This window comes from Protopterus annectens, chromosome 1.part0, assembly GCF_019279795.1.
Source record: "Protopterus annectens isolate FY-2018-M chromosome 1.part0, PAN1.0, whole genome shotgun sequence".
Taxonomy (NCBI): Eukaryota; Metazoa; Chordata; order Ceratodontiformes; family Protopteridae; genus Protopterus; species Protopterus annectens.
This window is the reverse complement of record NC_056725.1, coordinates 1,742,489,202-1,742,501,876: the sequence shown is the minus strand read 5'-3', so window position 1 is coordinate 1,742,501,876 and position 12,675 is coordinate 1,742,489,202. Positions and strand designations below refer to the sequence as shown.

Below are 12,675 nucleotides of genomic sequence, written 5' to 3'. Positions count from 1 at the left end.
CAACGGCTCCAAACCCATCTGAGGAAATAGTTTCCGAGGTTCCAATACCTTGAGTTTCCAGTGGCCTGGTCGGCTCCACGTGGGAGTCGGAAGCGGCCTGCGGCTCTAAAGTAGCAGGAGTCAGGGGCTGCAAAAGTGCCTCACTGAGAACCAGCAAACCAGCGACTGGCTAAGAAGAAGCCTCGTCGTCAGTTTTGGACCTCGGATGCCTGTCCTTTTCTTTTTCTTTGCATTTCTTTTGAAGTGCGGTAGTCGGATGGCTATCCGACGACATCTTGTAATTAAATCTTCTGCCAAAATAGTGAAATGCAAAATCGCACCGACGCTTAATAGTGCGTTGGTTAAATCTAGCACAAAACCGACAAATAGCAACGGAGTGATCACAGCCTAGGCAAGGAATACAGTAAGAATGAAAGTCCTTATGAGGTATTTGCTTCCCACAAGAAATACAATTATTAACTTTTTCTGACATCGGTCTGGAGCAAGAAAAAAGTATCCCCAATGGGATACTTAGCTTTTAATGAAGACTTCGGATCTGAAATTCGAACATGAAAATCTCAGGAGTCGGCTGACTGGCACTTGCGAACTGCTTTTGCTTCGGGCACTGCGCGGCAAGAAAGACTGAAGAAAATGGCATCGGCTGCATCTTTTATACCCCTGGCACACTGACGTCAGGGAGGAGGCGACAGCAATCGACCTAGACTTTGGAATTCAGGCCAACTGCGGGTAGCCTGCCAGCAGGATAACCCAATTGTAATGACTGCAACAGTGAAACACGATGAACATCGTACTATCAGTAGGAACATCAAGTGCCTTTTCATCAGTTGAGTAGCCCACCAATTATTCTTTTATACTTAAACTCACTGGATGTTGTCTATCCTATATCTTTAAAGGCAAAGAAGACAATTATTCTCCATTTGATAGAAGAAAGGTTTACTGTGTGCTGTTGCAGTCTACCCTTGTAATATAAAAATAGAAGTTATGTTCTTACCATAACGTTCCATGTTAGTTGTCTTCTTCTCGCCTTCTTCTTGCTGGATGGGTTCGGAGCCGACCTCGGCTCTGACTCGGCCACTCTAAAAGCTCGAGAGTTGGTTCCACCGGCTCGAGGCACCCCTTATATCCCACAATGCTAGGCGAGAGTTACCTCAGATCTCGTTTGTAAGCTAACCCCAGCTTATAATAGTAACAGTATAACTGTAAAACAGAGTCCACCTCTAACAACAGGAAGAAAGAAGGGTGACCTACATCCTGAACCAGGAAATATGCATAATAGCATATGTCTAAGAAAGAGGTGGTAGAAAGAGAGGTCACAATCACAACTCCTCTAGGTCTGTCCAGGCCAGGGGAAGGAGGGTGGAAGAAGAAGCGAGAAGAAGACAACTAACATGGCACGTTATGGTAAGAACATAACTTCTATATGTTAAGTTGTCTATCTCGCCTTCATTCTTGCTGGATGGGACCGTCCTAGCACCTTGTCCCGGGTGGCCTAACGGAACAGACTCCTGAGAACAGTGGAACCAAAGTTAGCTCTATGCCTAGAAGCTAAATCCAACTTATAATGAGAAATGAAAGTGTGAGGAGTAGCCCAAGTAGCCGCTGCACAAATGGTGTCAATAGGCAGTCTGTCTTGGAAGGCTAAAGAAGTAGCCAAAGCTCTGGTGGAATGAGCCTTAGGTTTATCAGGCAGCTTTTGATGTCTAATTTCATATACAAGGGAAATCAAAGATGTTAGCCATCTGGATAATGATACCTTTGAAACTGAAAGTCCCTTTCTGCTTTCTGCATAGGAGAAACAGCTGATCAGATTTTCTGAACTGTTTTGATCTATCCAAGTAGTACCTCAATTGACGGTGAACATCCAGGCAGTGTAATTTTTGTTCAGACCTATTGGGGTATTCTGGAAAAAAGACAGGTAGATCAATGCTTTGATTTAGATTTGACGTCGAGACCACCTTAGGCAAAAAGGACGGGTTAGTTTGTAAGGATACTCTGTCCTTATGAAACAAAAGATAAGGAGGACGACAGCTGAGTGCTTGAAGCTCTGAAACTCTTCTAGCTGATGTAATAGCTACCAGAAAAAGAGTCTTCCATGATAATAATTTTAAAGAACAGGAGACTGCAGGTTCGAAGGGGAAGAAACAAAGAAGCAAGAACTAAATTTAGGTCCCAAGGAGAAGGAGGATTTCTTATAGGAGGTCTGAGAAGAAAAACTCCTTTCAAAAAGGCTTTGCAAAGCTTGTGGGACATTAAGGCAGATTCAGAAATACCCACATGAAAGTTAGAAATAGCTGCCAATTGAACTTTAAGTGTAGAGGGAGATGAACCTGCATGGAAGAGTTCAGCTAGAAAATCAAGGACTAATTGGATGGAAGCAGTGAAAGGATCTATGTCCTTTCCTTGAGCCCAATATGAAGCGTTTCCACTTACTCAAATAAATCTTTCGAGTGGAAGATTTATGGGAAGCTATCAAAATATCTCTAACAGAGTGAGATAATTGAGGAAGCCTGGCTAAGGTTGGAATTGGAGGAACCAAGCAGTGAGGTTCAGAGAGGGAGGGAGCGATGAAACTGACCCGACTGATGGATCAAAAGATCTGGAACTAGGTCCAGATTCCACGGTCGCTCAAGAGAAAGCGATGTAGAAAGGGGAACCACACTTGTCGAGGCCAGTAAGGAGCAATGAGGATCAATGAGGCCTTCTGAGCGATAGCTTTCTGTATCACTTGAGAGATCAGTGGGAAAGGAGGAAATGCATACAGAAGTCCCGGGGCCAAACTTGGACTAGGCGTCTCTGCTGGGTTGGCCTGGTAAAGGGAATAGAGTGAAATATTCTCTGCACTTGCTGTTTTGGGGAGTAGCAAAAAGATCGCAGCAAGGCTGAACCCACTTGAGAAAAATTTCACTCACTACAGAGTCTTTCAGAGACCACTCGTGAGGCATGAGTATAGCTCTGCTCAACTTGTCCGCAATTTGATTGGACTTTCCGGGGATGTGTGTTGCTATCAGAAACCGCTGTGAAGAAATCGCCCATTGCCACAGTCTGAGTGCTTCTCGACACAGGGGGTATGATCTGGTTCCGCCTTGTTTGTTGATGTACCACACTACAGACATATTGTCCGTTTGGATTGCAATCGTTCCCAAGGGAAGAGAGTCTTGAAGGGCTTGCAACGCTAAAAGCACTGCTCTCATCTCCAGAACATTTATGTGCAAGTGGCATTCGTTTGGTTGCCATGTGCCCTGGACCGTCCTGCCCTGATAATGCCCCCCCCCACCCGATCAGGGAGGCATCCGTTGTCAGAGTAGCAACCGGAGGAGGTGGAACAAAGGGTCTTCCCGACAAGAGCTGAGGAAGACATCCACCACATGAGATGATTTTGCGCTTGCGTGATCATAATGGTGTGAGACATTGGAAGTTGCTGGTATGACCATTGAGTAAAGAGCATCCATTGAAGGATCCGCATGTGGTATCTGGCTAATGGAAGCAGAGGTATGGCCGCTGCCATAATTCCCAACACCTTCAGAACTAACCTGGCTTTGATTCTGTTGTTGTTGAAAAGGAGTGATACCAATTTGTGAATGTCTGTTATTCTCTGATGTGTTAGTCTTGCAGACATGTTTATTGTATCTAGATTTGCGCCTATGTAGGTAATAGTACGACAAGGCGACAAAACAGACTTTTCACAATTTATTGAAATACCCAGCTTTTGACAAATGCGAAAAGTGTAATCTCTGGCCATCAGAAGGAGATGCTTGGTGGGAGCTGTGAGGAGCCAGTCGTCCAAATATGGAAACACCTGGAATCCTTGTCGTCTCAGGTGAGAAGCTACCACTGCCATGCATTTGGTAAACACCGGGGGCAGTGGTGAGACCAAAGGGCAGGGCCCTGAACTGAAAATGACTGGTTCCCAGCCTGAAGCGGAGGAATCTTCTGGGCGTCTGTTCATTTATGTGATAGTACGCATCCGAAGGTCTATAGAGCACATCCAGTTTCCTTTGCCCAAAAGGGGAAGGATGGATTGCAGCGTGACCATCCGAAATCTTGTTTTCTTGACTGATCTGTTCAAGACACTGAGATCCATAATTGGTCTCCAGTCCCTGTTTTCTTTGGAACTAAAAGAACCTTGAGTAGATTCGGATCCTTGCTGGTCTGCTGGAACTGGCTGAATTGCTCTTTTGCAAGCAGTTTTGAAATCTCCAAAACCGCTAGATCCCTTTGAGCGGGTGGAACATCTGGAAGGGATTTTTGACTGATTTGGAATCACGAAGAAAGGGGATAGAATAGCCTTCGAAATGATGGACTGTACCCATTTGTCTTGAGTCAGGGATAGCCAGGCTTCTGGGTACAGTGACAATCTTCCCCGACTGCCTCGAAGATGGGCAGTCGGGCAACACCTCAGGGATGCTGAAAGGGCTTGTCAGGAAGGCTTCCCGATTGCCCTGGTTCTGCGGACCCCCTGCCCCTAGGGCGCGTCTACCATTGTTATTCCGCCTCTGCCTCTGGCGAAGCGACTCTGTCGTCAGGCGAAGTCCCTTGAGATTGTTCACGGAACCACATCTTTCCACCTTTCTGGCCTTTGGGGTAAGGCCTAGAAGGAGTAGAAAAGCGGACTCCGGCGGCAGAAAGGGTCTTGCCATCAGTTTCGCACCTAGTCAAGGTTTCTTTCACTTGAGGACCAAAGAGGATGATCCATCAAGCGGGGAGTTAGTGAAAGCGTCTTGAAGGGTCCATAAAATTGCATAGCCGCATCCAGGCATGCCTACGTAAGGCCACACCTGTCCCTGCGGCTCTGCTCGCTCCATCAGCAGCGTAAGAAAGAAGGCGCATGGAGGAGTTGGTTATGGTGTTAAGGGTAGCCAGCTGCGTGTTCATCTTATCTTGGAAACCCGCAGCTGTAGGGTCCTAACATTTCACTCGCTTCCTTGATCAAGTCCCTTTGAAGGCGAGTAAAATGGCACAGGTAGTTCAGCGAGCATGGTAAATGTCGCTGACGAGAACATCCGCTTCCCATACCTGTCCATGGACCTAGATTCCTTGTTAGGTGGATGGACAGGTACTGAAGGATCAGCTAGCTCCTTCTTAGTGGCAGCAGCTACCACCATAGCATCCACAGAAACTCCTTTTGTTAAGAACTGTTTGTCTGCTGGTGCTGTTATGAACTTGGAGGGTCTCCTGGGAGTGGGGTCCAATGAATCAGGAGCCGTCCATGCCTTCTTAGCAACCACCTGCATGAGGGGGTCAAGGGGACACCCAGGAGGTGGAAGGGCGAGAGCCAAACGCCTCAAGATACACAGATTCGTCCTCCGAAGGGTTGAGGGCTGGCCAATTTCCCCTCTGTTTCAGGATCTCCAGAATGTCTGCAAATGAGACATCTTCAGAAGGGGAGCGGGGAACCCTCAGAATCATCAAATCTGTGTCTGGCGTGATGGACTCAGGTGAGTCAATGTGTTTCCTCTTACACTTCCTCTTCGAGGGGCTCTTCTGCCAAATCAGGAGAGGCCTCGAAGAGGATGAAATCCCACAGGGGTTCCTGAGGAGCTGGCTCTCTGCGGTCCGGGATGAGGGAGTGAGTCGACTTAGCCTGAGGCACCATAGAGGGAGGCGGCCGGAGCCGACTGTGGAGTAGAGCCAGGCTCTAACACACTCCGCATGACCTCGAATGCACCCCTGTCAGGCAGAGCCAGAGGTCCCGCTCCGAGCTAAGAACCCCCTCGGCACCCGACAGTGATGGCTCGAGGCGATGTCGAGCCGAACTCACTCAGCGCCCGAAGCACCGAGAGGGAGAGGGGTCGGACAAGGGTCGATGCCACTCACCTCGAGCCGGCGGGAAGTCGGCGCCGAGATTCTTCAAGGAAGAAAGCGGAGCCGGCAGCGGGCCGAAGACAATTGTATCGGCTCCGGCGCTATCACAGTCTCGGTTCCGGCGACCCGGCTCCGAGCTCAAGAGAGTCGAAGGAGGAATATGTTGATGGACCGGGGCAGGCATCGACTGATGAGTCGGGCTCTGAAGCATCTGGGCCAGTGCCTCGGACTTAAGAAGTCGACTCACTACCCTCTGAAGGTCATGATCCGACAGCCTCGATGACCTAGAGGAGTGAGATCTTTGGCTCCGTTCAGACAGCAGGGGAGATCCTGGGCGAATGAGCGGAGCCAAGAGATGGTGACCTGGACCTCTTCCTGGTTGTCGGCTCCGAAGGTCTGGTCGGAGCCGACACGGAACTCTACTACCTCAGCTCCGGCCGGAGCGGGAGCCACAGAAACTGTGGACTGAGACTTATCGGCTCCAGCCGGAGCCGATGAAGGCAGAGGTTGAGAAACCCAGGTCTCGGCTCAGTTGCCGGAGCCGAAGACCTAGATGCCTTAGAGGGCTTCCCTGTTGAAACAGATAGGGAATCCTCTGGCTTGAGTAAGCCTCTTAGTATCAATTTATTTTTCTTTCCTGCAGGACCCTGGGGCTGAAGCCATGGCACACAGCACAGGAGTCCTGCAGGTGCAAACCCCAGACAGTAGACACAAGAAGTGTGGCGTCTGTCAGAGACATTTTCTGACAGCGCATCACACTTCTTGAATCGAGACCTTTGCTTCTTTAGACATTTTAAACAGGTGTAAACAAACACACAAACACACTAATTACACCCTGTCAAGTTAAATTATAATAAAACCACTAACTAGGATTTTAAAATAAAGTAATACACACACTCCACTAGGGAAGAGAAAAGGCCTGTAGGCCCAAGGGAAGAACCTAAGGTTCTTGAGGAAAAAACGGAAATTTTAGAAGGGATAAAATTTCTCTAAACTAAGGAAATAAGTAAATATATTAAAATTAAAGGGGTTTTGAAAGACTAAATTACACAAGAAAAAGTCACTTACCAAGAACCGGTAGAAAACCAACCTCGAAGCTGTAGCGGCAAACGAGATCTGAGGTAACTCTCGCCTAGCATTGTGGGATATAAGGGGAGCCTCGAGCCGGTGGAACCAACTCTCGAGCTTTTAGAGTGGCCGAGTAGGAGCCGAGGTCGGCTCCGAACCCATCCAGCAAGAATGAAGGCGAGATAGACAACTTAACATCACTTCTTAAATCGAGGGATTTCTTAGCTAGCACCCTTTTAACAGTAAGTGAGCACAATAAACAGAAAGCTTGACAAATTAAAACGGTTTAAATGAAGTTAGGAGTAAAGGGGCATTAAAGAAGCAGTGAAACACTTACACAGTGAAATGTGAAAGAGTAGTTTTCTGTGAAGAAAGAAAAAATACTGAAGAGTCACTACAGAGGAGGGCGAAGTGGGAGTTTCAGAGGCACTAACAGGCCGACATAATTTGTGTGTGAAGGAAAGTGGAATCCTGCAACAAAATGTTGGAGGAAGTGGTGGGAGTAAACATTAACTATTCTTTCAAAGGTGCACATACTAAGCATATATACAGGACTTAAAGTAAGATCTGAAAAGAAGTAAACACTATAAAAGGTACACAATTAATATGCTCATAATTTAAATCAAGTTTACAAAGGAAAAGATAAACTGATGGTCCTTTTTGTCATTATCTGTGTTGCTAGAGGGTGACCTCCGACAACTTTATAAATTAAAAATAACCACTCAAGATTAGCTACACTATAGTAAGCCTAAAAAGATCTGGTCAACAACTTGGACTTTAATTCTCTCAAAAGATTTTCTTCCCACACAACAGCTACAAGCATAAATTCCACAAAAATGAAACTGCGAGAACCAAAGAAATCACTTCCTATCTACAATACAAGCCTAGATAGAAAGAAAAAACACACAAGAAAGGGGAACACTCAATGACTCTGAGGAAAGGAGGTCATTATTATTGGGCATACCACTACCTCTGTTTATCTTAATACACTCACCATAATTTGACATGAAACTTTGTTTAGAATCAATAGCGACTGTCTGGCAGCAGTACAGAGGGGTCCTATTGTCAGGCAACCAAATAATTTCCTTAATTAATAATGGACAGCATAGGTTCTCAAGGAAAATTACATGTGCTACATGTGCACTCCTGATGACAGGGGAGCCACAAAAACATCTGTTCTGTGTCTTATAAAATGCCTGGGAAATGTTCTGCAATGCAGAAATGCACAAATAGAATTAACCAACTGATTTTAAATTAGTTAAAAAAGCTTTTTGTGACAGTGTGGCCATTTTAAGCACATTAAAAAGTCATATACATTCAGAACAAAAACCGAGTTTATAAAATATCAAATGGAGATTTCCCAGTACTGCTGAAAGATCTTAAGTCCATTTTACTGTAGGTGTTTAATGTTCCCCATTGAAAGTAGTACAAGTCTGTTGTAGCCCGACAGCTCTTGAGTGTGTGTCAGGGTGTATGTAAAAGCCACAGCAAAATACTTTGGAGGGGTATAGTTAAAATGCATTACTCCCTGCTGTACTAATGCAGTGAAATGTACATCTTGCTCCATCTCCAAAGACTACACTATGCACATATGACTGTCGGCCACAAAAAACAGCAACATAAAGCAGTAAGAGGCACCAAAAGCTGCTGCTGTCTTACAAATGAATATGCTCTTTACAAATACAAAAACATGCCTTTTCTTCCAATAGTTTTGTTGCTTTACACAATGCTTTGCTTTTCATTAAAAATACAAAAACTTTAATTTTAATATTTGTTAGACAGAAGTATGAGATACTTACATATCAAAGCCCTGCAGTTCAGCCGTGAGACACCATTATACTTGACAGGCAAGTCATTTACAAAGACCTGCCCATTAAGATGTATGATCTTGAGGACAATCTAATTAAAAAAGAAAAAGGACATTTTAACCTTTTACTGAGACATTTCAAATTATCATGCCAACATGCTATGCTTATCAGTTAGTTAACTGGGTAAAATAACTGGTCTGAATGTCTTTTTAGCCACGGCTCAGGCCAAATGTAGAAGACAATTAAAAAGAATAGTTGTGTAAAATCTTACCATAACCATTCTTCCATGTTGCATTATTCTTGGTGTGGGATTTCCTGCCTTCAGGCGACCCGTACATCGGCTCCTAAACAAAAGCTTCAGGTTGGCTGTTGCAGCTGATTGGGACGTCACACCTAGGGTCATAAACCAGGGACCCTGTGTGCGAGGTCTGCACACACAATCCTCAGAACTTGAAGCTAAGCAGGTAAAGTAGATGGGCCAACAGGATAGGCTGCCAAAAGTGACATGTATAATGCCCTGGGTCTCTTCTGTAATGGAGAGAGGCATCAAGGAGCAGATAGACTGGTAAGAGTCTGAGGGGGAATGTTGGGTGGGAAGGAATACTGCAACATGGAAGAGAAGGACATCTATGGTTATGGTATGATTTTACACAACTATTCTATGTCCTTCTATTCCTATGTTGCACTATTCTTGGTGTGGGAGAGTACCAAAGCTTAGTTTGATGAAAGGGTGGCAGATGCAGAAGATGATTCCACAAAGCATTGTAGGATTGCCCTGGCAAATCCTGCATGTGCTTTGGAAATTTGGTCCAGTTTGTAATGTTTGGTGAAAGTGTGTATAGTGGACCATGTAGCTGCTTCCATAATGGAAGGTGTGTCCATGCCTTTTTGGAAGGCCTTGGAAGTGGCCACTGCTCTTATGGAGTGTGTCTTAACCCCAACTGGTGGGTTTTTTCCGTGGTGTGAGTAGCAGACAATGATTGTCTTTCTAATCCAGGATGAAATGGTCTGTTTGGTGACTGCCTTGCCCAATGCCCTGGGGTGGAAAAATACAAAAAGAGTTGTTAGGATTTCCTAATGTCTTTACTCTTGTCCAGGTAAAATCTCAGTTGCCTGTGGACATCTAGGGAGTGGTGTATCCTCACTCCTTGGTTAGAAGGAGAGGTGGAAAACTGAGTAGATGAATAGATTGATTTAGAGATAAGTCATTGACTACCTTGGGCATGAAGGAAGGGTTAAGTTCTCAGAGTGATCCTGTCCTTATAAAAAAATGGTGTAAGGTGAGCATGCCACTAAGGCTTGTAGCTCGGAAACCCTTCTGGCAGAGGTAATAGCCACTAACAATACTGTTTTCAAAGTACAAAACTGTAGAGAGGCTGTATTAGCAGGTTCGAAGGGGGGCTGGGTGAGTTTTTCCAGGATGAAGTTCAGGTCCCACGGAGGAGAGATGGGCTTCTTAGTTGGTCTGATGTGTAAGACGCCTTTAAGGAAGAGAGTTTCACATGTAGCCTAGCTAACAAGGGAGGATCTAGAGGTAAGCAGGGTGATAATGTGGAGAGGTGCACTTTCACTGATGAATAGTAAAGTCCACCCTTTATAAGTTGACACATATATGAGTGGACTGGGGTGTCAGCCTCATAAGGGTCCCTTTCCTGTCCCAGACACCACTGAGTAACTCTTTCCCATTTAGCAAGGTATGATTTTCTAGTAGTGGGTTTCCTGGCCTCCCTCAGGACTGACAGCACGTCTTCTGAATAGTGGTGTCTGAATGGGGTTAGTAATTTATCAAGCACACAAAATAGTCCAGCACCAGGGAGATATGCAGAATAAAAAATTCTTTAATGTGGCAAACAGCAATCCGGTTTTGGAAAAAGTTAAAGCCTTCTTCAGTGCATTAAATGACATTAGTTAACTCCACATTTAAATAGTGCATTATTAGACCAGAGTCAAAGCTGACTGGTACATGCCAAAATTACCTTAATTCATTAAGGCCGGGCTTGAACAGAGCACCCAGCCTGACAATCCAGCTAGATTCCTTATTATTTAATATAGGATGCCATCCTGTTTTGTTAGATTTATTTCCTTGGACCTTGTTAATAATTATAAAATGAAATTTAGCAGGACAATGGATCATTGTGTGTTTGTAAAGAGCATTAGATATTCTTTTGTTTCTTATGTCACTAAGATGTTCACTGATCCTGTGTTTGAATGGCTGAGATGTTTGCCCTACATAAAAAGCAGAGCAAAAACAGGTAGCCAAATAGATGACCCAGTCACTGCTGCGGTTGTCGAAGCATCTAATTTGAAAAATATGTGGGGTATTGCTGCTGGTAAATTCTTTTGTTTTACAAACATGTATAGAAGCACTGCAATGGCCGCAAGGATTGCTGCCAACTAACTTATCCCCAAACAAAGTGACTTGTTGTGTGGTAGTAGGGGTGGAATGTTTATACTGAGTTAGTTGAGAGCTGATTGTATGACCTCTTCTGAAAGAAAAAAGACATTGGGGGGAAAGCATTCCAACTAATTTCTCATTGGCCAACAAGATGTCCCAATGGTTATTGATAATATCAATACACAAAGTCCAAAAGGCTCCTCGAGTAAATGAAACACTGGACCAACACAGGAACACAATTATATGCACAGCAACTTCCAGCGTGACAACCAAAGGCAATGCAGGCTCAGACTCACAATGTAACTTCCAAAAGCAGATTTAATGATGAGAAAATAATAAAAACAGCGATAAAAATGATTAGTGCTTTCGTGGTCACAAACACCACTTCATCAGACCTTCATAAAAATTTTTATAACAATATTCCACTTTTTAAATAACTTTCATCAACTCTTAACCTGTCAAATCACTCAATTAGTTCAAACTTGGCCTAATATTAACCCTTCACTATCTCTTCCATTGTTCTCTTAAAACCATGGACAATCATACATTCAAACACATGTATGTTATAACTAAAATAAAATTAAAATTAAAACCTGAATAAATATATGCATGGAAAATATAATAGGTGGCATTTATATATGGTATAATACTTATTTAAACAGACTTCTATTCTTTAATATGGGTTGCATTGGGATCCTATCATTTAAACAACTCCCCTGGTCTGACCTTAATCTAATTATCCACTGTGTTTCAAAATCTCAGTACTGTTCCTTATATCCCCACCCCTTTCATTCTGATGCACCTGTTCTATCACTAAAAATTTAAAGGTGTGACCCATATCTGTAGATGACACGTTTGCCTGGTGCATTGGTGATGGTACATTTCCTGATATCTAAAAGGTGCTCCCTAATTCTATGCCTGAATTTCCTGTTCATCTTACCAACGTAAAACGAAGGGCATGCCAAGCACTTAGTCAAATAAACATTCTCACTATTGCAGTCTGCTGACACACAAAATACATATTTCCGTCCAATGTCTGGATGTATAAATATATTACTTTCCAATATGTAGTGGCACTGACTACATTTATTACACGGATATATACCCACCTTACTAATAACCATTTCATCAGAAATTCTATCCCTTGTAGGATAATATAGCATCTGTTTAAGAGACCTCTTGTTCTTAAATTGAAAACTAGGCATATCCCCTACAATACTCTATTTCAGCATCCTGGGCAAAATTTCTTCATCGTATCCGTAACCATATCCACATTACTGTAATAGTGCATTGGTACCTTTACTACTCCAGTAGGCTGTACTCTTGCCTCAACATTCTTCCTATCCTTAGCTGATGAAAAATACGGCTTACCTTTACCCCCCTCTTTGAGCTTTCACATCCACAAATATGTTGGTTACTCTCGTGCTTTTATAACCCCTTTGTACCAACTTCATGTCCAAAGTGTTCAACTCCTCTTGAAACCTCCCATCATTCGTAGTTAATCTCGAGGCCCTCAAAGCTTGTCCTTTCAGTAAATTTTCAAAAATATACCCAGGGTACATACTTTACTTTTTCTATGAAAAATTGTGTTCCTATGACACT

The 12,675-nt window shown here is 44.0% G+C and overlaps 1 protein-coding gene across 1 annotated transcript in view; it reads right to left on the bottom strand.

Moving 5' to 3' along the window:
* The window catches only part of GINM1 (glycoprotein integral membrane 1), a gene marked incomplete in the record, with an annotated part of 656,568 nt that overhangs the window by 488,210 nt on the left and 155,683 nt on the right, over positions 1 to 12,675 (bottom strand). Inside the window, 1 exon segment of the mRNA XM_044069040.1 lies at positions 8,670 to 8,769. Coding sequence (XP_043924975.1) covers positions 8,670 to 8,769 — 100 coding nt within the window.